The 27,637-nt window shown below is 36.2% G+C and overlaps 1 protein-coding gene across 4 annotated transcripts in view; it reads right to left on the bottom strand.

Annotated features, from left to right (window-relative positions):
* The window catches only part of NELL2 (neural EGFL like 2), a 408,634-nt gene that overhangs the window by 248,222 nt on the left and 132,775 nt on the right, over positions 1-27,637 (bottom strand). For all 4 annotated transcript variants that reach the window (XM_058743047.1, XM_058743046.1, XM_058743049.1 and 1 more), the window contains 6 exons: positions 9,268-9,441; positions 9,085-9,181; positions 6,218-6,290; positions 5,965-6,047; positions 4,949-5,077; positions 3,369-3,471 (listed from right to left, as the gene is read on the bottom strand). In XM_058743047.1, the coding sequence (XP_058599030.1) occupies positions 3,369-3,471; positions 4,949-5,077; positions 5,965-6,047; positions 6,218-6,290; positions 9,085-9,181; positions 9,268-9,441 (659 nt within the window). The remainder of the gene's footprint in view (positions 1-3,368; positions 3,472-4,948; positions 5,078-5,964; positions 6,048-6,217; positions 6,291-9,084; positions 9,182-9,267; positions 9,442-27,637) is intronic.

The following is a 27,637-nucleotide window of genomic DNA, read 5'->3' as shown; positions in this document are numbered from 1 at the left end:
TTAAAGTCACCCACAATATTTATACTTTGCATTTTCTAGAGTTAACTTGCATCTGTGTCCGTCAGTCTCATTGTTGACTAGTTGAGAGCCTGTGACTGGGGTAAAGGATGCAGGGATGGTGTCTGCAAGGGGAGAAGAGAGGGAGAAAGGAAATCCTGCTTACTTTGCAAGCAGCCTAGACTCAGCCAGGACTCTCAATGGTTTTGCATGGCAAGCTGAGTTACCAGCGGATAAAAGTAGATTACTTAGATTAATTGTCGCAGATGGTTTTAAAGAAGGAAGCAGGCTTGAAAAGCACAGCACTTCTAAATGGAACTTCTCTGGGACTTCTAATCAATTGTGTGTTCTTGGAAAAGTCGTGCACTCACTCTTATTAGGAAGATGGAAGCAATGCCTGCCTCCTACAGTTGTTGTGAAGCTCAAACGAGGAACAACTGATGGAAGTGAGATGACTTCATTGCGCTGTGATTATCGCTGCCTTAATTATTTAGTGTTGGCATTTCTGCCTTTAGAACTTCTGTTTCAGTTTAACTCCACCACAATAGCTCAAGGGTGGGGGCAGGAAGAGGCTTAGCCCCTCCTTCCAGCACTTTCCCTTCGTAGATTCAAATAAAGGAAAGTAACAGGCTTGGTTCTCTCTGACTTCTTTCCCAGAACAACAACCTTCTTACTATTCACCAGTATTTATATTTGGATAAAGAGCTAAAGCTGAAGTTACAGAGGGAAAATATAAAGCAGACTGCAAAACAGGGCTGCTCAGAGTTGCACAAAACTCTGCCGAAGCAAGCCTGAAAGCATTGAATAAAGAACACCAAAAACCGACTTGCCACATGCACTTCTTTTGTTCATTTCAGTCTTGGCAGAGTAAAATTCAGCAGTTGGGTTATACGTTTTCCCTTCCAAGGACTTTAGAAACAAGTGATTAATCTCTTTAAGCAGTTCTCAGTAAAGAATATATTTTGTTAATTTTATGTCATTACAAAGGCTATCGAGCAAGAGCTGCAAAGACAGGATGAGTGCAGGGTATAAGAGGAAGGCTTCGGTTTCTCTTTTTAAAAATAAAAACCACACAGCTTAATTTATACTCCACTGAAATGAAGTTCTCATAAAATAGAGCAATGATAATACTGAGAAAATGTACATAAGAAAATGAGATGTTTCCTTCCCCTCACATGAAACAGTGAGACTCTCTCTCTCTCTCTCTCTCTCCCCCCTCCCCTCTCTCATAGCTATTTGCTTCTCTCAGCACATATGAAAATCTGAACAATCTAAACAAGTCAGTTAATGATTATTAAATTTATTTTAGATGTTATTTTTTTCTTTTATAAAACACATTTTGCAAACTTTTCAGAAGCATATTTCCTGAAGTATTTTTTACTGACTAGCTTTTAAATTGTGCATGGGGAGACACATTCCCAAATAATCTTTAGGAATATTTACCATATGAACTAAATTCTTATTTCCCTTAGGGAAAAAAAATTCTGTAGGTGTTTACAGAAAATTTCTTGCTGGCTCTTGTAAAATGCTGAATTCATCAGAATTAGAAGCACTTCGAATACTCTAACTACAAACAAATACAGGCACAAAACCTCTGTATTCCATGGCACTCATATCACTGAATATAAGCAGAAAGACAAAGTCACTTTATCCTTAATACTTTTAATGATAGAAAATGAAAGACTCAAATAAATTATTTTGGCATTTCTTCAGTGATGCTGTGGTCCCTTCACTGATTACTTAGCTTTCACTACTATATATGAGACAAACACAATCGATTTTCAATCATTAACACCAATGTCTGCCAGGAGTACTCTGCATTAATAAATCTCAAAATATTTTACCATTTCATTAAGTCTAAATGCATGTTGTTGGGAAGATTTCAAGCACTGTCTGATTTAGTAGGCAGCTTACTGTTGGTAATAAGAGACAAATGGTAAATCAGAATTGAAATTCACTACTTCTGACTAATGCATCTATCATGATGGTCCATTATTCCAATCAGCCTGTCTCTAATAAAATTGACATCACTTAATGCAAATCTATTATATTCAGGGGTAACAACGTAGAAATAAATGTGGGAAGAAGAATAAAAGAAGTTAAAGCAAAAAGTCTGATTCCCGTTATTGTCATGTTAGGAATATTCCCCCTCCTGCCTCCAACTATGTACAAAGAAAACTACAGAACATCACCACAAGCTTTTAGGGACTAAGACAAGTTCAAGGAAAAACTCAGATTACTCCTCACCAAGGAAATTAGCTTGTGACATGTGTAAGAAAATTGCATTCAGTCCTTCCTGGTTCAGCTAAACTTACTTGACTAGGCTAATGTACGTTCATGAAATGGATTGGCTTCAATGTAAAGTCTAATAAAATTTAATATAAATGAACTCCTGAGGGAATTAAATCAATGGACTACAAAGCGACTTCCTGATTTTTCCCTGGTAACTCATCACCCTCACCAGAGTAGGAGATGGCAATGGTAAATGGAGCAGGGTGAACAAAAGCCCTAGCAAAAGCAAACACTCATTCTCTTTCCCCTCCTTCCCTCGCCCTTTCCATCCCCTCCCCTACTTCTCTGTCCTCCTATGTACATGGATGATTAGTCTGCATTTACATAGTCCCGTATATTCTACAAACTTTATAACACTCGGTTTGCATAGGTTACTATTCTTTTGTACAAAAATAGGTAAATTTTAAATGCTCCTTTTAACAAGAATTTAAGGACAGTCTTTTAATGTGCAAGTAACATAAATGCAACAATCTGTTATTGAACAAATGATATAGAACCCATTTCAAGACAGCTATGAATTCAGACAGCATTTCCTGCCATCAGAAGTGAACCGCACAGCTACTAAAGGCAAAAGAGCTTTCTCACTCAGTAGTGTGAGCCTTTTTTTATGAATTAACACCATGGCCCCATTCATACTGGACGGTCCCATGACAACGTGGACCTCTGTGGTTTGAGCTAATGGAGTTGGCATAGCGTCTGCTATCAAAGGTCACTTGCATTGTGGGTTTCTTTGGTCATCGTGGCTGAGTATGAACCATCCTTAGCCTATTTTTGGAGGCATCTGTATCAAGTCGTGTAATGAGAGAATGTCTACCACTAAATTTCTTACATATCTTTCCTACTACTGTCACTACACAAAACAGATCCCGCCGAGAAAAAATATTCCTGTTAAATACAAGTATAGCATTTTAAAATGGAAAACAACTGATCACCAGAGTACAGAAGATATTCTACCTATTTGCTTCATTTCTAAAAGCCATTTAGCTTGCCCAGATCAAACCAATGATGGGTGCATATTTATTAATATGAAGCTGTATTTTTGCAAAAAAAAAAGTATTCATCATAAAAGTTATGCTCACATTTGCATTCCTTGCAGCACTTGCCATCCACGTATGCAAGAGCCGACTTCAGTGGGCAGTCAGGAATCGGGCAGATCAGAGTTTCACACTGGATAGTTCCATTCTGAGAAGAAAATAATATTTAAAGAATTTCCAAGTTGCAGTTTGATAGCCTGGAAGTATTTTTTAATCGGTTTCTTAAGGTTCAAACTCTTCACATAAAATGCCATAAATACCACTATCCTCTGGTTTTTACACAGTAAAACCCATGATACAGAGACCCACAGTAATACAGAGTGGGTCCTAACACAGTTGGTGACTGGGTCCCATCTTCTGTCCAGTGACGATCCTAATAGATAGCGTTCTCCCTTCTGTTGTGAGGTGGATGAGAACATGGGTCGGGAACACACTGACAGTGAAACAGGAAGCAAGGGGTAAGCCTCACGTCCGCCCAGATTACTCACTAAATGAGAACCGACAAACCAGATTTCTGGAATAGCTGCTGCCATCCTGCAGACGCAGTCTCAGGACCCAGAATCTTCCCGTGGATGGTTAAGCACCTCCACAGGGCAGTGCTGACAATCACCACAAGAAGCACCAAAATGCAAACAGTATGTCAGGGAATTTATTCCCGGAGGTCACTCAGGCAGGTAGCTGTTTCTCCAGTCACCTCACTGACCTCACTATACACATCTTGCATTTTACTCAAGTCAATTTTTGTCCCCCATTATCAGGTTGGGAAGGCTTTACTGTATTTGCAAAGTGCTATAATTTTTCTGGGACCAGAATATGTTTCTGAACAGAAATTATATAATGCATGCACGCACATGCACACACATATGACTAATTTCAGACGTATCTTTGACTTTTTAACATGCACAATATTCTGTTTTTGAACAAACTTGCTGAACTTGGAGAAATGTCTTTTTATAGGCTAATTCACACAGACCTCTGGCTTCTTTCCAGTAAATGAGTTTTAACAGATGAATTCAGATGAAATGTAAAAGCTCAAAACCGAGCTAGTCTTGAACTTTTCTTTGAAAATGAATCTACTTTTGAAAGAATAATGCACTAAATATTCCTACTTTAATAGTGTGCAATTAGAGAAGTCATATTTATTTAAGTCATCTAATTTTTATTCCACTGTATTTGTAAGCATTTAAAGATTATCTTATGTATTTAAATTCCATTAATTTTTGGTATGATCCAATCTGGTCATAATATCTCATGCTGCATAGAGTTTAGTTTTATTAAATGCGTTAATAAACACATGAGGGGAAAATCCCTCAAAATGTAAAGGATAACAGATAGAATCCTTTGGGAATCACCTTTACTAACCGAATTTAAATTGCTAACTTCATGTGTGCACAAATAAACTTAAACTTTATAGCATTCCTAAACCATAATCATCTTTATAGGCTAGAAAGTGTCTTTAATAATGCAACACACAGTTCTTTAGATTTGACCAGGTTTGCTGGCACTTTAGTGTTGTGTCTTGAGGAAATGGGTCTTGAAATTTTCATGATTACATTGTTTTAATAAATTTTTAAAGAGTTGGGGCATCTGAGTTCCCTTAGTGTGAACTTCAGCAGAAGCCCTACCAGGCATGTGCAGTTCTTACAGCCGTCTGTCCAGGACTCAAATTCTCGGTAGGTGGTTCCCTTCATGGTGCAGGTCCTTTCACAATAGCACTGATCCAATCTATTCATTCGCTGCTCAGCTCGAGACAGCTGTGGCACAAAGGAAGGGGTTTGTATTGTTCACCATTCCAGCAACACAGAAATGCAAAATACATCAGGAGGCATCTCATTTTTTTCAGCGTATAGCAGTAATGATAGCTGTGCTCATCTATTATTTTACAAATATGTTTAAGCCAAAATTTAAAAGAGAAAAGATCCCCCCCTTTCTTTTTGTAAATTTGGTTCCTGCCTTTTGAAAAAAAAAAAAGCATAATTTATAGGATATAAATGAAGGCTACGTAAAAATGGCATCATTCACAATGAGAAAAGCATTTTCCACTTTTAAAAATGTCTCATTTCATGAATATGTTTACTCAAGTGAAAAAAAAAACAAATTTCAGAACTTATATTGTGCCAGAAAAAAATCACGCCACAACTTGCAGGTTCCCAGTAACTACCATGCAAGATGAAAAACAATCTGGTGAAATTGCAAGTAAACTTGAAATGTGCATAGGACAGTGAATACTCCTACAACAGCAACACTGTAGTAGAAAGCATTTGTGGGAACATTTCCTTGGCAAAATTCTAGTGTCCATATTCTTTACAAAGCCCCCTCACATCTGTCCTTACAAAGAAAAAAAAGTAAAAATAAATAATAATGAAAACTAAAATAAACAATAAATTCTACTGTAAAAGTGTAAAACCAGTAAAAACCAGGTAATCAGTCTCATTTATGATTTACTGAATCATGTGCTATACAGATGGCTAAGGTTTGAATATTTATAAGCCCTTTCCACGAGCAGAGATCCAGATTCGATGCCAACAAACAATATAGTGTAAGAAAAGTCTCAAAGGTGAACATTTGTGGTTATAAAAAAAACTATAAAGAACATCAAGGATCTTGAGCTCCCCACACTATATATCTAAGTAGCTTTTACCTTGGCTGATGTTTTGGCTAAAATGTCCTGCAGCTCCATGATTTTCTGCACGAGCCCATGGAAGTCATTGCAGGTTGGACAGGCTGGAATTACAAACACTACATTGGTCAAGTTGTATTTATAAGGAGGTCAATCTAGTTAAGTCTATGCTGACAACTAATATGTGGGAACTCCAATTTCAAACTGACGTTCTGGACAAAATTAAGCAAGAAGCACACTTTTCATCACACAGTGCAAGAACTAATGGACTTACTGCGATTAAGATCGGGGCACTGAGCAATAAATCCTTGGGGCATGACAAGTAATTGCACATCTTGCATTATACCCTGTGTGCGAAAAATTTTAAAAAAGACATATTACTTTCATCTACCCAAATTATGTTCTACAGTCAAATTCATGAAGGAAAACATTACAAGATAGACTCACCAAGATCCCTGAACAAAATCTTTTTGAATACATTACTTCTATTCCAAACCAAGAAATAATACATCAGGCAAAATAGATGGTTACCCACATATTCTCCAATTGATAATATTTTTAAAGCCTTAAGATTAAATGTCAAGATATAATTAAGAGGGAACAGTCATGTTGTTTTGAGAAGTTATTTTTAGTTAGCCACTGGAGAAAGGCTTGAAAATGACCTTTAAAAATCAACCCGAAAAATCACTTCTGGTTTCAGCAACAGTGAAACGGGTACCAATTTTAAATTAACTGCAATCATCAGAAAGGAAGAGACAGAAAAACTGAGTCATGAGAGCAATGCTCATTTGAGCATTTCTCATCTTTCAGTTGGAAATTTTCAAACTAATTTCTCAATCTATTTTTTTTAATTTTTTAAAAATGTTTTTATTTATTTATTTTGAAAGAGAGGGGGAGGGGCAGAGAGAGAGGGAGAGAGAATCCCAAGCAGGCTCTGCACTGATATGGAGTTCAATCTCACAAACCATGAGATCATGACTTGAGCCAAAATCAAGAGTCAGATGCTTAACCAACTGAGCCACCCAAGTGCCCCCACTAATTTCTCAATTTATAAAGGACAACAGATTCATTATACAGCTGCAGCAAGACTTAGCAAGAAATCCTTAAAAGTACAGAATGTTCAGCGTGAAATTAAAAAAAAAAATTCCAGCTAGAAATGATCCATTTACACAGAGGGCCACAGCACATGTTTACAGGTAGAATTTACGTGTATCCTTAGTCACTAAGGTTTAATTAGCTTCCACCTTCCTGGGCTCTTAAACCGAAGGCCAATGGTAGCTCAAAAATGACCTCATCAGACATACTCCAGCTGTCTCTTTCACTTACCATCCCTCTCTCTTCTTTCATCAACTTTATATATATTTTAAATTAAAATTTTGTTTTATTCCTTTGAAAAATGCAAACAGAATGTTTAATGACAGGAGGACAGTACCAACATATTCTCAAGATAATTTTTAATGTACCTACAAAATATACCAAATACTGGCTTATATCTCCTATATGTTTAATGCAATTAATAGCATAGTATAAGAAGACTGTCAATGTGAATGATAAATATTTTAGTATACTGTGTGGAATTTCTAGATCTGTTGTTTGCTAGGAGTTTGGATTAAAAAGGCAACTTCTGTACAAACTCCTATCACTTGGAAACAGCAAAATGAAAACAATGCTACCATGTACAGTTATACAATCTGTGCACTGTACAACTCCACTGGACACAATTCACTCTACAATAAAAATTATAACCCCTAGAATAGTACACATAATTGATGTGTAAGAAGGATTCTGAGGCCGCATCCAAGCTCCATGGGAAAGACCATCATGGTTAAATAGAGGAGAGACTTGGCATCTACAAATTTGTCATCCCTAACGTGGGAAAAAAGCACTGATTTTCTTAGGACCCGTAAGCATGGAATCAATTTCTTATGACTGGCTTTGGGCAAGTCACTTAATGCCCCTGAGCAGGCCTACGCACATGTAAAAGAGAAAAAAAAAAAAAAAAAGAGCCCACATCAAAACCTACGTAAGATTCGAGAATAATATATACAAGGCACCTGGTTTCCAGGTAACTAACAGTGTAAGTTTTAATTTTTTTTTAATGTTTATTCATTTTTGAGACAGAGGGAGACAGTGTGCAAGTGGGGGAGGGGCAGAGAGAGAGCCAGACACAGAATCTGAAACAGGCTCAAGGCTCTGAGCTGTCAGCACAGAGCCCGATGCGAGGCTCGAACCCACGAACCGTGAGATCGTGACCTGAACCGAAGTCGGACGCTCAACCGACTGAGCCACACAGGCACCCCTAACAGTGTAAGTAAGTTTTAAAAACACCTTCCCAGGATTACAAACCTTAGTTAGAACACAGTTTCAAAATTACTGGTACCTACTCTACCCAGAAATCCAGGAGTCGGACACAGAACCTATTATTCTTCAGTTAACAATCATTTTCTGAGTCACTTCTATATTATAGGCACTGTCATAGTCCCTGGGGGTAAATGATTACACTATGGGCTTGTAGTCAAGCAATTTTCTGGACTTTATTTCTTCATCCTTAAGATAAAGAAATTTAACTGGGATGTCTTTTAGATCATCTAAAATGATGAAATTCTATGGAGCGTGTCTCTAAGTAGACACTAAAAAAAGGTACGAGTTATGACTGCTTTCTAGTTTTGACAGATTTGTGCATATATATATATATATATATATATTCTCTTTTCACTTTCTGAATACAGAAAGACCTTGAATAGTGAATACTGAAACGTTTTCAATCCTCTATTATTAACATCCCTGTAAAAGTATGAGCAAAGGTTATGTTTCAATGGTAGACAGTTTATTTGTATATTAACATCTTAGGTTTTTATGACTTTGAATGCCTAATCTCAATAATGATATGTTAATTTCTTGATTGCAAAGTTGTGATCATCTCTGTAATGTCTAAAGATCAAATTTATTCAGGAAAAAAGAGAAAATACTGTAGGCCACCTAAATAAAACATTAGTGTCCAAAAAATAGACACAAATAGAAAAAAATATACACAAATCAAATTATTTTGTTTCACACCACAAAGAGCAAAACATAATTTTCCAAACTAATTAGAAAGCATTTATATTTACATGTTATGATCCGCCCTTAGCCAAAAAATACCTTAAAATATCCATGTGCATTATTTCTCTGTCCCAGCCAAAATGTTGTGCCCAGAGGCAAGTCAGTGGAGGGCTTTTCCACCACTCTTTCATATATCCTGCAAAAAAAGAAACATCAAATAATGTGAGTGAACACTAATTTTATAGAATCTTCCACTTCCCGAACTGAGAACATTTCACTTACTTATTGCAGTCAATGTGTAAAACCAAATGGGAAGCACTGATGGCTAAAGAGAGCTTGTGCCACTTATCGTCAGCCAAAATGTAAGGAAATACTTCCGTGTGAGGGTGGTGACTGCCTGAGCGATAATGAAGTCTGACTTCATTCCGGTGGCCACTGCTTTCCAGTTCTAGGTACCTGCATAGAGAAGAAGCATAGGGGACACCTTGAAAATAAAGTTCAAAAATTATTGACAAGACCTCCATCTCCACAAAGATCGAGTATATGTTTTCCGAACTCCTCCCATTGAGTACAACTGAACATTATATTATAAAACAAACATAAGAAGAGTCTAAAATATGGAATAGAGAAAGAAAATCAGTGAAGGACTGCAGGACCCAAAGTGGTGGTTTCCTAGGTTTTCTTTTTGCCTCATATCCCCAGACTTGGAGCTAAAGAAGCCAGCAACCTGGAAATACTAAGTGATGCAGACCCCCAAATAAATAAATTACATATATATATTTATATGTGTGTGTATTTATTATATATAAATAAATTACATATATATGTATATATAGGTGTATATATATTCCAGAAAAACTTGCTGTCTCTAACCAAGTGCCAGGGAATGGGAAGGCTAGTAAGAGAAAATCTTTTAGAGAATAACCACTCTATTCCAGACAAACACCACAGAAAACAACTATGGTCCCATCCCCAACCAGGCTAGTAAAGGCTAGCGGAGCCTAGATTTCTACCTTCTTCAGGCGGAAATTAGGTACCCAACACCTCTACTAGGGTAATGACAAAAAAGGCCAAGTAGAGATCCAAGACTTGAAAGGCAGCCAACCAGTAATGAGAACACCCCCACCCCCGAATATGGCATCAGTGGAGACCACATGGGGAGGAGCCTGGACTTCCATCCTCATCTGGCAGTAACAAAGCATATCGCCCCCTTTTCACTGGAATCGTGTCAGACAAGACATAGGGGAGAGTCAGAACTTTTACCATCACCCAGCAGTAATAAGACCACACCAACCACAGTGTCAGTGGGGAGTTGGAACTTCCACCCCCATGCAGAAATAATACAAGCTCCCTTTCAGTTTGCAATAAAAGACCAAATGGGGAACGTCCTCCACCTGGAAGTAACAAGATGACAGTTTCCCGTCTCCTACCAGATCAATGTCACAGAAAACTAGCTAAAACAGGGAATTCAAATAAGATACAAGTCTCAGAACTTCTATGAAATGCTTAGTTGTCAATTGAAAATCATATGCCATACCAAAAACCAAGAAGATCTCCAATTTTTTAAAAATTTTTATGTTTATTTATTTATTTTTGAGAGACACACACACAGACTGTGAGTGGGGGAGGGGCAGACACAGAATCCGAAGCAGGCTCCAGGTCTGCTGTCAGCACAGAGCTGGACGTGGGGCTCAGACCCAAAAACCAGGAGATCATGACCTGAGCTGAAGTCAGACGCTTAACTGACTGAGTCACCCAGGGGCCTCTAGAAGATCTACAATTTAATGAAAAAAGACAGTCAAAAGATATCAACACCATAATGATAGCGATGTTAGAAATACCTAGCAAAGATTTTGAAGACACTTTGATAAAAACAAGAACTTATCAACATATTTGGGCACACTTGAAACAAATGAAAAAATAGAAAGCCTCAGCAAACAGATAGAAGAACAAAATAAACATATAAAAAAGAACCAAATGGAAGTTTTAAAATTGAAAAATACAACTGGAATAAAAAAGCTCAAAGGATGGGCTAAACAATAAAAGGAGGGGGCCAAGAAAAGAACTAGCTAACTGAAGATAGAACAAAAATAATCCAATCTGAATAGAGATAAAAATAGACTAAAAAAATGAACAGGCTCAGAGACCTGAATTACTATAACAAAAGATATAACATTCATATAAGTAGAGTCCATAAACAAGGAAAAAGAGGGTAGACTGAAAAAGTACTAGATAAAATCATGACTGAAAACTTCCCAAACTTGAGAAGGGACATAAGCTCACAGATTTAAGACTCTAAGAAACCTCCAAACAAGATGAATTAATATAAATACTCATTATCATTAAACTTCTGACCAAAAACAAAGAAAAAAGCATTGAAAGCAGCCAGAAAAAAATTGACAAGCTATCAATAGGGAAAAACAATTAAAGTGGTAGTGGATTCCTCAGCAGAAACAATGGAAGCCAGAAGAAAGTGGCACAATAGTGTTCATGGGATGAAAGTAAAGGTTTTAGTCCAGAATCTTATACCCACCAAAAACATCCTTCAGAAATGAAGGAGAAATCAAGACATTCTCAAATGAAGGAAAGCTAAGGTACTTTGAATCAAGTTTTTAACTCAGCTATGTCATGTTTAAGGTACTTAATGAACACTGAAGACGATACATAGAATACTTAGATCTGCAAAGTCTGACATGGAGAGAGGAATTGGGAAATCATAGGCATAAAGATTACACTGAAAGCCACGAAGGCACAGCCATGAAGAATGCTTGAACATTTTGAGGAGGAACCAGCAAAGCAAACCAATAAATGTGGCTAATAAGATTAAAGGAGCTAAAAATGAGAGTGGTGACTCAGAGGCCTAATGATGAAGAAGCTACCTCAAGAAAGAGGAGGTAATCAACTGTATTAAATGCTGCCAAGAACGCCAGGAAGATGAAGTCTTAACCACTGGATTTAGCAAAACAGACGTGTTTGATAACCCTAAAATTATTTCAGAAAACCATATAGGGAATAAAGTCTGCTTGAAGTAGGGTCAAGAGAGAAGAGGCAGACAGAAATAAGAGGCAAATGTAGACATTTTGGAGAAATGGGAAGGTGGCTATGGAAAAACATGTAGTCAAAGGAGATCTGTCTTTAATTGGTAAGAAATACTACTCATGTTTGTATGCTGCTGGGAATAATCTTGTAGAAGAAGGAAATTAGCTATAATTGGAAGATAAAATAAACTGGATAAAACAGAAACTAAAATAAAACACAGACTATTTTTAACTACCAAAAAATTAAAAATTCCTCAACAGAAGAGATATGATAAATAAAATCTGATAACAAATGACATTCTGTAAGACAAGAATGCAGAGAAATAAGCATGCTGATACACTATTAATGCAAAATAAATTGACACAGACTTCTTGAAGGGTAGTTTGGTAAAACTATCAACACATTAAATGTGCATACTCTTTAAATCAGTAATTCCAAATCTAAAAATCAATCCTGCAAAATAACAGCACAAATTAGCAATGATACATGCAGAAAGTGCTCACTGCAGATTTATTTAAAATAGTAAAAATCTGACAGAATGCCAACTATCCACTCATAGGGCAGTTATGATACATCCATACCCTGGAACATTCTACACAATAATGAAGTTCAGACATGAAACAATGCATAGTTTACTATTAATAAACAAACAAAAACTATAGAAACCCATTTTGTTTGATGAAACTCTGTGTGTGTGTGTGTGTGTGTGTGTGCGTGCGCGCGCGTTTGTGTGTATTTAGAGAAAAATAAAAGATCAAGAAGGATACTTCTCAAAATGTTAACACTAGTTACCACAGGGGAGTACAATCAATTAGGGGAAGAGATGTGAAGAGACTTCTCACGTATTTTTATATCCCTGAATTTTCTTCGCTAATTATGTATTACTTCTTTAATGTTTATATATATATGAGCTCTATTTTAAGACAAAAAATAAAATGAGTAGTCAATAATATAACCCATGCTTAGGACTTATCAAGAATAAATAAAACTCCAACTTATGTGGTTTTTTTATACAGAAGACACCAACCAGAGAATCCTCTCTATATTATTTGATAACAAGTATTCGTTATCCAATCAATTAAACTAGTAAATTCTATAATGATAGAGAGGTGTTTGCATTTTTTGCTAAATACCATCAGCAAATGCACTGCCCCATTGCTATATACCTGTCAGTTCTTAACACACTGTGGCAAGAACCCTAGTGGTTCGGTCAGGCATCCTCCTCTAGATACTACTAGAAATGTCACCTGCACTGGGTTCCTAAACTTGAGGCACTAAAAGTAGCCTTTAATAACAATAAGGCTCACACTATGCCCTACAAACAAGAGCAACCCTGGAGAAGTTATATACTTTACCAAAAGTTACATTTTCATTAGCATCACTCACTCAATTAAAAAAAATGAAATAGACACACAAAACATATACAAAAAAACATTCAGTGAAGAGAAAAAATAAATAATGATGTAAAACACCAAGAAGTGTGCCTAGTACATGGATAGTATTCAATAAATATTAGCTCGCATTAAAAGAAGGAAAAACAGGTTGAAAGAAGTTAATCCAAATCTTTAAAACCAGTCACTATTAAGTATACAAAACCGTACGAAGATGTGAGGTTGCATGAAAATATGATTATTCCATAGTTATAAGTTACAAAGCATCGTAATGAACACTGGGTCTAGTTTAATGAATCATTTTTCTAATAACAGCCATATTCATTTCCAGAAGTCCGCTGTCCCCCACTGGGTGGTGTCTCAGTGGGACACAGACCTGGCTCGCCTCCCCTTGGGTCCCCTCTCCAAGGCTCAGCAGAACAGACTGGTTAAACACCTCAGCCTACAGCCTGAGGAGTCACATCCCAATACCCCTCTCAACAGTGGCAAGCTACTTCACCTCTCTGTGTCTCATTTGGTGTCTCAACTATAAAGCAGAGGGTGGGGAAGGGGCGCCTGGGTGGCTCAGTCAGTTAAGCATCCGATTTAGGCTCAAGTCATGCGATCTCATGGTTCGTGGGTTCGAGCCCTGCATCAGGCCCTGGGATTCTGTCTCTCCCCCTCCCCCTTGCGCTCTCTCTAAAATAAATAAATATATTTTTAAAAAACAAACTGTAATGCGGAGATATGAACTATAATTGCCTCAATGGACATCTGTAAGGATTTGAATGAGTTAATTTAAGAAAGCACTCAGAATGTTACTCAGTACACACAAAATACTCAATAACGATAGTACACGTTAGTTATCTTTTTCAACTCAAAAAGCAAAGGTGTCATATCCTCCTTCTTCTTTCTCAGGGTGTAGCCAGTGATGGACTGATGCCATGCCCTAGCAATCAGACACTCTTTCTTGAGATTCTTGATGGGAGCACAGTAAGGAGCAGAGCGAGAAGGCACCCACATTGCGCTAAGGCAGCAGCATCCTCGTCAGTTCTGTTCCGGTCACTCTGCATCTTGCTTCCTGTTTGCTGGCCCACCAGAGTGCCTTTGGTTATTATTTGTTCCAAATTCTGATGCCTCAGGCTCTCATCAGTTCCGTAAGCTGCCCTACCACCCAGCATCTCCAAAGTCACCTTACAGCTAAGAACCTGAACTGATATACTATAATTGTGACCATGGAAAAAAACATAGAATTACAATAAAACGTATCAACGTCTTTAAAGCAATTATTGAGTGATAGAACCATGAGTGATTTTTAACCTTCTTTTTATTGTCCTTTGTCTTCCGTGTTATGTTCAATGAGCATTTATTACCTTAAATTAAAAACCACATTTTAAATTCAGAGATGATAATTTGTTACACCTGAACCTATCATGTCTCTCTGATTTGTTACTCATAATTTTGTGAAGTAACTAAAATCAGAAATAAAGTTCACCCTTTATAATAATTTATGCCCTTGTTATTCAAATATCCTTTGCATTGGCAGAAATATAAACTAATTTAAGATTAGGCTTCAGAGAAACAGGCGACAGTGGCAGGACATCATTCATTTTAACAACCTCCTTCATAACTCAAGATCAAGGGATGAAAATAAGGTTGCATCTTATCTGACAAAAAGGTTACACAACACGAAATGAGAATTTTTCCACCACCTTAAATTAAACCCAAATTGAAGAATGATCAGATCTTCTCAGTACAGGTCTTCCTCAACTTGCAACAGGGTTATGTCCTGATAAACCCATCATAAGTTGAAAATGCATTTAATACACCTACCCTACAGAGCATCATAGCTAATGCCTAGCCTCCCTTAAACGTGCTCAAAACACTTCTATCAGCCTACGGCTGGGCAAAATCATCTGGCACAAAGCCCATTTTATAATAAAGTGTTGAATATCTCATGCAATTTATTGAATACTGTACTGACAGTAAAAAACAGAGCAGTTTTTTAAGTGTGTGGGTGTCTACCCTCGTGGTTGCATGACAGACCGGGAGCTTTGGCTCACTACGGCTGCCCAACATCACAAGAGACTATCGTATCACATCCCACAAGCCTGAGAAAAGATCAAAATTAAAAATTAAAAAACAAGTTTCTACTGAATGTATAGCAATTTCTCACCACTATAAAATAAAAATATTGTAGGGCAAGCCATCATAAATATAAGACCGCCTATATATTCAGCTAGAGGCCATTTGTTAGTAAGTCACCTGGTGGAAAGCTACATGCACTTCTAGTGCCAAAAATATCATTAGTGTAGCTCATGGAAGGCACAATTACAAAGGAGTTATATGTACAGGCTCTGGAATGGAAAACCCAGCTCAGCTTCTCACTACTGCCTAGGACCCAACTTCTTGCTGCCTCAGTTTCCTCATCTGTAAAGTGAGGACTCATTGTGATAATCCATAGAAAGCAGGGTATCTGACACACAGTAATCACTCAGTAAATGGTAACTATTTTATCATTTGTGAATACATAATCCCAATTAGTGATCATTTATAAAGCCCAGCTTCTGGAAGCCAATTCTGTGAATAACAAGCAATTTGAACACATCTTTCTCAGGGGAAAGAATCCAAAACCAGAAGACAGAAGTTACAGACAAAAACAGAAGATTAACCCACTCATAGAAACTGGTTGGCAGCACTGGTCATAAGGGCTCTAGTATAACCAACAAAATATGAGAGGTGGAGTGCAGTGGTCGGGCCAAAATTATTGAGTTCAGCAACTTGTCCATTTGTTATACAAAATTGACTGTTACACCTTGCACTTCCATTAATTCCTCAGATGTTGAGGGAGATGGGAAAGTGGGGGAGAAAGTATATTTTTTGGCATCCTTTATTAGAACCATATTGATTCTATTTTTGTTAGTTAGCTTGTTTTTAATAACATGTTGTCATCAGAGCAAGGCAGTATGATGTGGTAGTTTAAGAGGGCTGAGACTTACTCCTGTCTCCACTCTTTACTATGATTATGGGCAAGTGAAAAATCCTCTCTAAGTGTCAGTTTCCTCTCCTATCAATTAGAGAGAAAAAGAACTTTAACCTTATATGGTCGTTTTCCGAATTCAACAAAGTAAGGGATGTTAAGGGTTTACTCTGCACAGTTCTTGACAGTGAGCACTCCATACATGTCATGATTATGATTTATATTTCCTATGGAGATGTATTGAAACATCACCAAATTTTCAGGGTGGATTTGAACTTAAGCATGAATCTCAGACAGAAAATATTTCAGTGAGAATCTACCCAATTAACAATGCTTCGAGTCTCAAATATGATACTCATCCAGTTTGTTTGAGTAAATCCAAAGACCAATAATTCGTGATTTACTGAGGCCTGTCATTTCATTTTTATAAAACAAAGACCCTCCTTACAGTAAATCATAAAGGGAGGAGGATTTTCAAACTACAATTTATGAATGCAAATAATATAGCAAATATTTACTAGGGGCACAGAGTATATAGCAGTGACCAAGGCCAAATAGCACTGAAGTTTAGAGATCCTCAATAATAAACATATTATTAAGTGAAAGTTAAACTTAGCCATTTCAAAACTAGTAACAATATTACTATATAAGTCTTGCTATAAGGATGAGAATGTGGCCATATCAGTGAGGAAAACAAAGCTTCTTCCTGAATAATATGCCAGAAGCCAAAATTATATCAGCAAGGGGAAATATCAGTAGAAAATGGAATTAATTCATGACTGAAGTGCTGGCATCCAACATGATGGCTTGAATAAAAACCTCTCCATCTTACTACTCTATACAACTGAGTTTATTAGAAAATAAAAGGAAAAATCAGCCAGTTAAGAAATTAAGGTAATTAATTATTATTGATGATGAGGCCAGCAAGACACAAAGAAATTCTAAGAAACAACACTTTGAGCCATGATCCTGGAAGGGAGCCTCCTCCTTCACTAAGTCCTCTTTAGTGGCATTGGGTGTATTATTAAAATATCAATTTGAGGAAGGTCTTATACAAAGTTGGGGAAAGAACAGATACAACAAAGCACTAATAATAAGTGGGTATTCCACAGCACAAGGGTATCCATGAGAGTCACACAGTTTGAAAGAAGCCACTGGATAAAAGGCAGTACCTACTTAATGCTAGGTTATCATTATCTCAGCTCTCTTAGTTGTGACTGAGACCATGCAGGTAGAAATTAGAGCAAGACTGGAAAGAAAGGGTTCAAGGAAATAGAAGACTCAAAGGAAATGAGCCTTCCCTATTTTATCAAGAATGAATACAAGAACACACTGTCCTAAGGTTGAGGAAGACTCTCTGCGGAATATGGACTTCTCTGATGACCAGAAAATGCATACATGAAAATGTGTACAAATTTGGCTTGCAAATTCTACAAGGGATTCACAGATTCCAAGAAATCCATTCATGGACTCCAAGCTCGGTATTGTTCCATTACAGGAAGACCAAACAGAATATGGTTACTTGCAAAAATTTCACAATGTGGTGTTATATACATGTAATATTTTTGATATAAAATAATAGGTTATAATTAGACAAAAATTCAGGAAATATACAAAAGCATTAAGAAGAAAATTAAGATCACTAACGGTTCTGTTGGAAAGAGATGATTCATATTAACAATTTTCCATATATGATTGGCAGTCCTTTTCACTTAACCATACACTCTGAACATCTTTCCATGTCAATCAAGAAAAGCCACATCCTTTTTACTGCATGGTTTTTTATAGCATAACTGTGCCATAATTTATTTAACATCCAATTTCCTATTACTATTTCCAGTTTTTCATTCTTAATAACAAATGTTTCAATACATGTCAACTATACTTCAAAAATACTTCAATACATATTTCTTTGTGCACTTGCACAATTAACTTTTTGGAATAAATAACTATAAATGAAATTTCTGGTTCAAATATTATACATATTTCAAAGAGATTTGTTATATTTATTCATTCACTCACTCATTTATTCATTCAACAAATATTTTTTGAACAGCAAACAAAACCTAAAGTTAGCAAGAGGGAGGAAATATTAAATATTACAGCAGAAATAAAAGATACAGAAACTAAAAAACAAAAAAAACAAACAAAAAAACAAACAGTAGAACATATCATAGAAACCAGGAGCTGGTTCTTTGCAAAAATTAATAAAATTGATAAACCTCTAGCCAGACTTATCAAAAAGAGAAGAGAAAGGACCTAAATAAATAAGATCACAAATAAGGAAGGAGAAATACAAACAATTATAAGGAAAAAATATGAAAAACTACATGCCCTGTCTTGTTCCTGACTGTAGAGGAAAAGCTTTCAGCTTTTTCCCATTTAGGATATTAGCTGCAGGTTTTTAATATATGGCCTGTATTATGTTGGGGTATGTTCTCTCTAAACCTACTTTGTTGAGGGTTTTTATCATGAATGGATGTTGTACTTTGTCAAATGCTTTTTTGCATCTATTGAAATGACCATATGGTTCTTATCCTTTCTTTTATTAATGTGGTGTATTCTGTTGATAGATTTGTGAATACTGAACCACCCTTGCATCCCAGGAATAAATCCCACTTGATCATGCCACTTTTATTTACATAATACTGGAAGTATTAGCCACAGCATTCAGAACACAAAAAGAAATAAAAGGCATCCAAGTCAAGAAAGAAGTAACTTTCACTACATGCAAATGACATGATACTATACATGGAAAACTTGAAACACTCCACCAAAACACTGCTGCAACTGATGAACGAATTCACTAAAGCCACAGGATACAAAATCAACATACAGAAATGTATCACATTTTTTACGTAGAACAATGAAGCACCAGAAAGAAAAATTAAGGAATCAATCGCATTTACAATTGCACCCAAAAGAGTAAGATACATAGAAATAAACTTAATCAAAGAAATGAAAGACTTGAACTCTAAAAACTATAAAACACAGACAAAAGAAATTGAAGATGACACAAAGAAATCTTAAGACATTCCATGTCTACACTACCCAGAGAAATCTACACAATTCAATGCAAATTCAATTGTATCCAATGCAATCTCTTTCAAAACACCAGCATTTTTCACAGAGCTACAACATACAGTCCTAAAATGTGTATGGAACCACAAAAGATCTCAGATAGCCAAAGCAATCTTAAAAAAGAAAAACAAAGCTGAAGGCATCACAATAGCAGACTTCAAGTTATATTACAAAGCTGTAGTGATCAAAACATTATGGTACTGACCCAAAAACAGACACATAGATCAAAGGAGCAGAGTAGAAAACCCAGAAATGAAGCTACAATTATACCGTCAATTAATCTTCAATAAAGCAGGAAAGAATATCCAATGGGAAAACATATAAAGGTCTGCTCAACAAATTGTGTTGGGAAAATTGGACAGCAAAAGAATGAAATTGGATCGCTTTCTCACACTACAAATTCAAAATGGATGTGAGACCTGAAACCATAAAAATCCTAGAAGACAACACAGGTAGTAACTTCTTTCACATGGGCCATAGCAACTCCTTTCTAAATACGTCCCCTGAGGCAAGAGAAATAAAAGCAAAAATAAACAATTGGGACTATATCAAAATTAAAAGGTTCTGCAGAGTGAAGGAGACAACCAACAAAACTAAACAGCAGCCTATGGAATAGGAGAATATATTTGCAAATTATATATCAGATAAAGGGTTAGTATCCAAAATATATAGTTTATAAAACTAAACACCCCCAAAATGAATAATCCAATTAAAACATAATCAGAAGACATAAACAGACATTTTTCCAACAAAGACATACAAATGGCCAACAGACACATGAAAAGATGTTCAACATCATATACTATCAGGGAAATTAAAATAAAAAACACAATAAGATGTCACCACACACCTGTCAGAATGGCTAAAATCAACAACACAGGAAACAACAGGTATTGGTGAGGATGTAGAGAAAAAGGAACCCTCTTGCACTGTTGGTAGGAATGTAAATTGGTGTAGCTGCTGTGGAAAACAGTATGGAGTTTCCTCAAAAAATTAAAAATAAAAATACATATGATCTAAAAATTGCCCTAGTGGGTATTTACCCAAAGAAAATGAAAACATTAATTTTCACTAATGTTTATTGCAGCACTATTTACAATAGGCAAATTATGGAAGTAGCTCAAGTGTCCATCGATAGATGAATGAATAAAGAAGAGGTGGTATACACACACACACACACACACACACACACACACACACACACAATGGAATATCACACAGCCACAAAAAATGAGATCTTGCCATTTGAGACAATAGATGGTATTATGCTAAATGAAATAGATCAGACAAAAATAAATACCATATAATTTCATTTATATATGCAATCTAAAAAAACACAAATGAATGAACAAAAAAACTGAAACAGACCCATACAGAGAACAAACTGACAGTGGCCAGGGGGAAAACGGTAGGGGGATAGGCAAAATGGATGAAAGGGAATAGGAGGTACAGGTTTCCAGTTATAGAACAAATAAGACACAGGAATGAAAGGCGCAGCATAGGGAACACAGTTAGTAGTACTGTAATAGCATTGTATGGTTCCAGATGGTAGCTAGACTTGTGGGGAGTATAGCATAACATAGAGCCCTGTGGAACACTATGTTGTACACCTGAAACTAATGTAAATTGTGTGTCAACTCGACTTCAATGTAAAAATAAAAGGCATATAAAGCATGACTATTATTCTCCACTGAGTTACTCCAGTTCTCTACAGAGAGAAAGTGAAATGAATTATCACTGAATCTGGGAAACCATCTGTGATAGATGTTATTGGTCAAACAAAGTTCAAAAAATATAGAAATTATATTTTAGGGGCGCCTGGGTGGCTCAGTCGCTTGAGCGTCCGACTTCGGCTCTGGTCATGATCTCACTGTTCGTGAGTTCGAGCCCCGTGTCGGGCTCTGTGCTGACAGCTCAAGGCCTGGAGCCTGCTTCAGACTCTGTGTCTCCCTCTCTGCTCCTCCCCTGCTCATACTCTGTGTCTCTCTCAGAAATAAATAAAGATTTAAAAAAAAGAAATTATATTTTATACATCCAATTTTCCTAACACCTTCAATCCGGTATGAAAGGACCAAAAAATAGGCATAGGTAGAGCATAGTTTATACGGAAATAACATGCTCATTGAGGAATCATGAAATTAATTAATCATTTAGTACATAACATACTATGCATTTAATTTTACATTAAAATATGGTTAATCTGTCACTTTTTAATTTCTCATTTGGTTATTCAAATCAAGCTCTTCTGTGAAAAAAATAAAACTCACCCTTTCTGGCTACAGTTTTACCTGTTAAAATGGTTTAAGCCACCTCTGCTTGAAGGAAAGAACCTGGTGATCTCTTAAAATCCAGTGTCATAAATGAAATATCATTGTGGTTTTAGATTCATTGAAATTGCATGTGTGTGTGTGTGTGTGTGTGTGTGTGTGTGTGTGTGTGTGTTCCCAGGAGAATATATGAATGTTTTCCCTCAATTTCAAGACACTGTGGCTTAACAAGAATATTGAAGCGTGCAAACAATTGCATTATTGCAAAGACCAACAAACGATATTTTTGGAAGAAAATTATATTCCCATGTTGGTAACTTTTCATCTTCACCTTCACCTAAAAAATGACTCATGATGCTTTTAGGAATACATCCATCTGGGGTGACAAAGGGACTCCCAAAAACCCTCAATGCCCTATGATTTCATGCAGTATTTTATCCTGGTTCCAAGCCTTCCTCTTAAGTTAACAACTTGCTTTCCTAAGGTCCTAAAAATCAATAGGAATTCTTAGGCCAAAGGAGGTTAGCCTGTGTGGGAATTTTCAGCAGCTTTATATGTAACACATTCTGCAACTCTAGGCGGACAATAAAGGAAAAGCATTGATGCATGTAAGACAGCTAGAAGTTCTAGGCAAGCTGTATTTGAAAGAAAGGAATTAGTCACAGGGGAGAGTAAGCTGTCAATGCTGCAGCATCTGTTTTCTGACATGCTTCATGGGTCATCATGTCTCCTCTATTGTTCAGAATAAATAAGAGCCAAGGAAGAAGGTAATAGGATTCATGGGTCACCCACTGGGGTGACATTTTGCTCCTAGTGAGCCTATTACCTCGAATTCCCAACTGAAATGAGTACAGCACACCCCTACCTAGAGAAAATAGAAGCAACCTGGCCCCAAATTCTGACTAATATGGAAATGCCAAAAAGGCAGAAATCTTATTTTTAAGTGTTAGCACAAACTTTTTATGGAGAGGCAATTAGAAAAATTAAAAGGCAAAATGTTTTCCCAGTGACACTGCCTGGCATTATGTATACTGTATCAACTTCAATGGGCCATGGTGGTACTGTTGAAATAAAAAAGTCAATTGTAAGGAAGAAAACTCCTGAATAAACATTTTTAGTATAGCAGAAAAGGCCCAACAGAGGGAAAAAATCTATGAGTATTGTCTCCAAAACCAATATAAAGCAAGAATGCAAACCCTGCCAATAGAGTTCTTGGATTCTGAGGGAAGTAGAAAGACCATGGAACTGCTCTAAAACAAGCAGAGAATTGTCAAGTGGCCAGGAGAATGGGCTCTTGTGCCAGGCAGCCTAGTTCAAATGTTGATTCTGCTCCTTATTGTGACCTTGGACACTAGACTTAACCATTCAGGGCCCCATTTCCTTATCTGTAAAATAGTGATAATAATGGGGTAGGAAAATGCTCCAAGACACTGATAAGCATTTAATGAGATTAATCCATGCAAGGTGTTTAGAGGCCTGCCTGACACAGTGTAGGAAGGTAATAAAGTGCTAATGTTTACAATGAAGAGAAAAATTCCAAGGCACCTAAGAAATCAGCCAACTAGGTGGGCGCTTGGGTGGCTCAGCCGGTTGAACATCCAACTTCGGCTCAGGTCGTGATCTCACGATTCATGGGTTTGAGCCCCGTGTCTGGCTCTGTGCTGACAGCTCAGAGCCTGGAGCCTGCTTTGGATTCTGTGTCTCCTCTCTCTGCCCCTCCCCTGCTTGCACTCTGACTCTCTCTCTCAAAAATAAGTAAACATTAAAAAAAATTTTTTTTTCATTAAAAAAAAAGGCGGGGGCACCTGGGTGGCTCAGTCGGTTGAGCTTCCGACGTCCGCCCAGGTCATGATCTTACAGTTGGTGAGTTACAGCCCTGTGTCAGGCTCTGTGCTGACAGCTCAGAACCTGGAGCCTGCTTCAGATTCTGTGTCCCCCTCTCTCTGCCCATCCTCTGCTCATGCTCTGTCTCTCTCTCTCAAAAATAAATAAACATTAAAAAAAAATTTTTTTAAGGGGAGCCTGAGTGCCTCATTTGGTTAAGCGTCTGACTTCAGTTCAGGTCATGATCTCATGGTTCGTGGGTTTGAGCCGCACATCAGGCTCTGTGCTGACAGCTCAGAGCCTGGAGACTGCCTCAGATTCTGTGACTCCCTCTCTCTCTGCCCCTCCCCTGCTTGTGCTCTCTCCATGTCTCTCAAAAATAAATAAACGTTTAAAAAAATTTTTTTAAATAAAAAACCGAAATCAGCCAACTAATACAAAACGTGACATTAGCAGGTGCTCTGCACTTCTCGTTCTGTCATTCCACAAATATCTTTTAACCCTCCGTATGTCAGGCACAGTACCAGACACAGAGGACACTGGGAAAAAGAAACAAAGGCTCTCAAAAAGCCTCCTATGTCATCATTTTTATTATTTTCCTGAATCAACACTCCCAGGATGATAATTTGCTATAAATGTAGGCCTTCCTCATTCATGTCTAGACTCCTATATTCTGCCAAAATGTTATTTTACATCACAGACGTTTTTCTACTGTGTTCATATTTATTAGTTCACATGTTCTGCATTATTGAATCTATTTAGAAATGGTGAACTTAAAAATTAGCATAATTTTTCTTAATGCAATTTAATAAACATCCTTTAATAGATCTTGAATTCTGACAAGTTAAAGGTTGGAAACATTTTGTCATATATTTGTTTCAGTTACTGCTGATGAAAACAGTCATATTTATTTTTAAATGAAGAAAACATGCAATTTTAACCTGTTTGAAATGTCAAAAATGAAAAGCCAATAATCAGATGAAATAAAATGTTTGAAAAACCATTATAAATGGGATAGTCATAGAAGGCTAGATGTAAGAGCTCATCAGCAAAATCTGCCTGTAACATATCTTATATACACTCCGATCTTGTTTTTATGAAAGTCTGTGATGTTTTAGTTCAATAAATGCAATATGATCTATAAAGCTATCAAGAGAAAGGTAGAAAAGTTAGGCAAATCACTGTTATGGAAGTAAGATGTTATTTTCTCTGAATTCCATTCAGTATAAATGAATAGTTTTCATTAAAGAAAAATACACTAGTTAATTTAAAGGTATCTTACATCATGAATGCTGATATGCACTTTAAATGAAATACAAAAAACTTTGCCCTATTTTTTAGGAATGTATTTTTACATGATATATATTAGTTTTTTATAATACTAGAAAATGAGTTTAAAAGTTAATATGAGTTTCAATTTTCATTTTTGTCTTTTTATTCATGTGACTAAGAAGCAATACTTTATCATTCAGGTGGGCACAGTCAATAGATGTTAAGGACAGAGAGTAACGGTCTGATAAGGAACAGCACATTGTAATAAAATTGGAGTATCTCCCCCATAAAATACTAATCAAAATCACAGGGGAAAAATATTGAAGAGCGGGCAGATCACCAATTTAACCAGGTGATCAAGGTTAACATCACCAGCAATAAAACAGATTCACAGTTTACCTTCAGATGTGGTGTACTGAGAAGAGTCAGCATCATTTCTGCAGTGTTCCCAGCAAGAATGTATAGTCTGAGTGATGAAGAAACATCAGATTGACCCAGGTTGAAGATGATCCTAAAAAATGAAATGCCTATACTTCTAAGACCATAAAGGATGTAAAAGACAGGAAAAAGACCAGAATTATTCCAGACTGAAAGAGATTATGAGATAGGACAACCAAATGTAACATGAGTTCTTGGACAGAATCCTGGATCAAGAAGGAAAATGAGATTGTTTAGATGGTTGGTGGAATTTGAACGGAGTATGAAGATTAGATGATATTGTGGTGTCAATGTTCATTTCTGGATCGGAAGGTTATATGTTGACTATATAGCAGAGTGTCCTTGTTTTGAGAAAACATACACCAAAATATTAAAAGTGATAGAGAATATTGTCAGTAAAAGGCACACTGGAGGGGTGCCTGGGTGATTCAGTCAGTTAAGCATCTGACTCTTAATTTCAGCTCAGGTCATGATCTCATGGTCGTGAGATGGAGCCCTGTGTTGTCTGCACTGTCAGTGCAAAGCCTGCTTGGGATTCTCTCTCTCTCTTTCTCTCTCTCTCTCTCTCTCTCTCTCTCTCTCTGCCTCTCCCTATGCTGGCTTTCTCTCTCTCTCAAAATAAATAAATAAACTTAAAAAAAAAAAGGCACACTGGAATAAAACATAGAGGGTGATGGAGCAAATGAACTAAAATATTACCAATTAGGAATCTGGTAAGAGGAGATGTGGGAGTTCTTTGTACTGTTGTAATTTTTCTTGTAGCTTTGAAATTATTTCAAAAAGATCTTTAATTAAAAGCAAATATTAACCTGGGAAAACTCTTGTATATATGATTGACAGTAAGTTGACATCCTTTACATATAAAAAAAAAATTCTTACAAATAAGCAAAAAAAAAAAAAAAGGCAAGATTCCCATATAAAAATAGGAAAGGATATTTACAATCATTTATCAAATCAGATACACCAACAACTTAGTACTAAAAATATTAAAAATTTACAAATCCACTAATATTCAAAGAACAGTACATTTTAGAAATGATAGCAATTTCCCAGATGTCATATAAGCAGAAAGTATTTAAATATAATCCTCAATATTTCTAAAGTTTAAGTCATTTGCAAAGTAAATTTTTTCTGTGTAGTTCACCCAAAAAACAAATTGTACTTCCCTTTTGGTGCTGTTTAGGGCATTTTTACTGGCAAAATTAAAGCTAATGTATTCAGTAATTCATGTATTCGATGGCACATTCAGTATCTTCAATAATAATCAAACATAATTTTTATAATACCTAGAGTTTTAAATAACCAAAGGTTAAAGTATAACCAAAGGTTAAAGTACAAAGGAAAGATGACAGCATGTCAATCGTCCTTTTTCAAAATGCTCAGTGGGTAAAATCACCGAAGAGAAAAGGCAAATTATGAATGACTTTTATCCAGCTATTATGAAATACATCAATACATGGTTTCGACCACAAAAATAGAGTCCTCTCCAAGATCGATGGAATTCAAGTGTATACAACAGCAAGGAAAATAAGATTTCTTAAGTAATAAAGATAACATAAATTCCACTGTCAATAGGACATCAAAAATAATAATTAGCATGGACATTTTGAAAAGGTACATGCTTCACCATCACTAAAGGACAAACAAAGCAAGTTACAAGTAAGCTGAATTCTATTTCCTGTCACTTGATAATAAACTGCAAAAGGATCATTATAGTTTTTTAAGTGAGCTCTTTGTAAAATAATTCAAAGTTATTGATCAAAGGCCTAAAGACCATTTAGGAAGCTTTACACTGACATCAGAAGACAAAAAGGAGAAGAGTTTCAATGCTAAAGAATTAAAATATATTACAACAATCCCTCAACATTCATCTTGGAAAAGATCACTGAAATGTCATTGCATATCAATGTATGGCAGATTAAGAAAAGAGAATTAAATGAACTTTGATGGCACCTTGAAAATTTTCTTGTTATACTCTGACTTATATTCCAAGAATCCAACTTTCCCAGAGACAAAAGAAAAAGAAATATAAATACTATGAAAGATGTTATTTTTGATATAAACAGAATCCATTTTCCTGGTAATACTGTAATTTAGAAGTCTTTTAAAAATTAAAAAAACATAATAGTAAAATAAAAATCCCATCAGACTTAGCAGTACAACCTATAATGTTCCTAGGAATAAATCTAACAAAATATAAGTACGCCTTTTATGGAGATAATTATAAAATAGACAAAAGAAGACATGAAAAAAATGAAGAAGTAAGCCATATCCCTGGGTAAAAGAACTAACCACAATAAAAATGTTAACTCAATATATATTAACCTATAAATGTGATATAATTTCAATACAAATACCAATGGGATTTTTTTCACGGAACC

Source organism: Neofelis nebulosa, chromosome 8 (genome assembly GCF_028018385.1).
Source record: "Neofelis nebulosa isolate mNeoNeb1 chromosome 8, mNeoNeb1.pri, whole genome shotgun sequence".
Lineage (NCBI taxonomy): Eukaryota > Metazoa > Chordata > Mammalia > Carnivora > Felidae > Neofelis > Neofelis nebulosa.
Note: the sequence above shows the minus strand (reverse complement) of the source record. Positions and strands in the feature narration are given on the sequence as shown.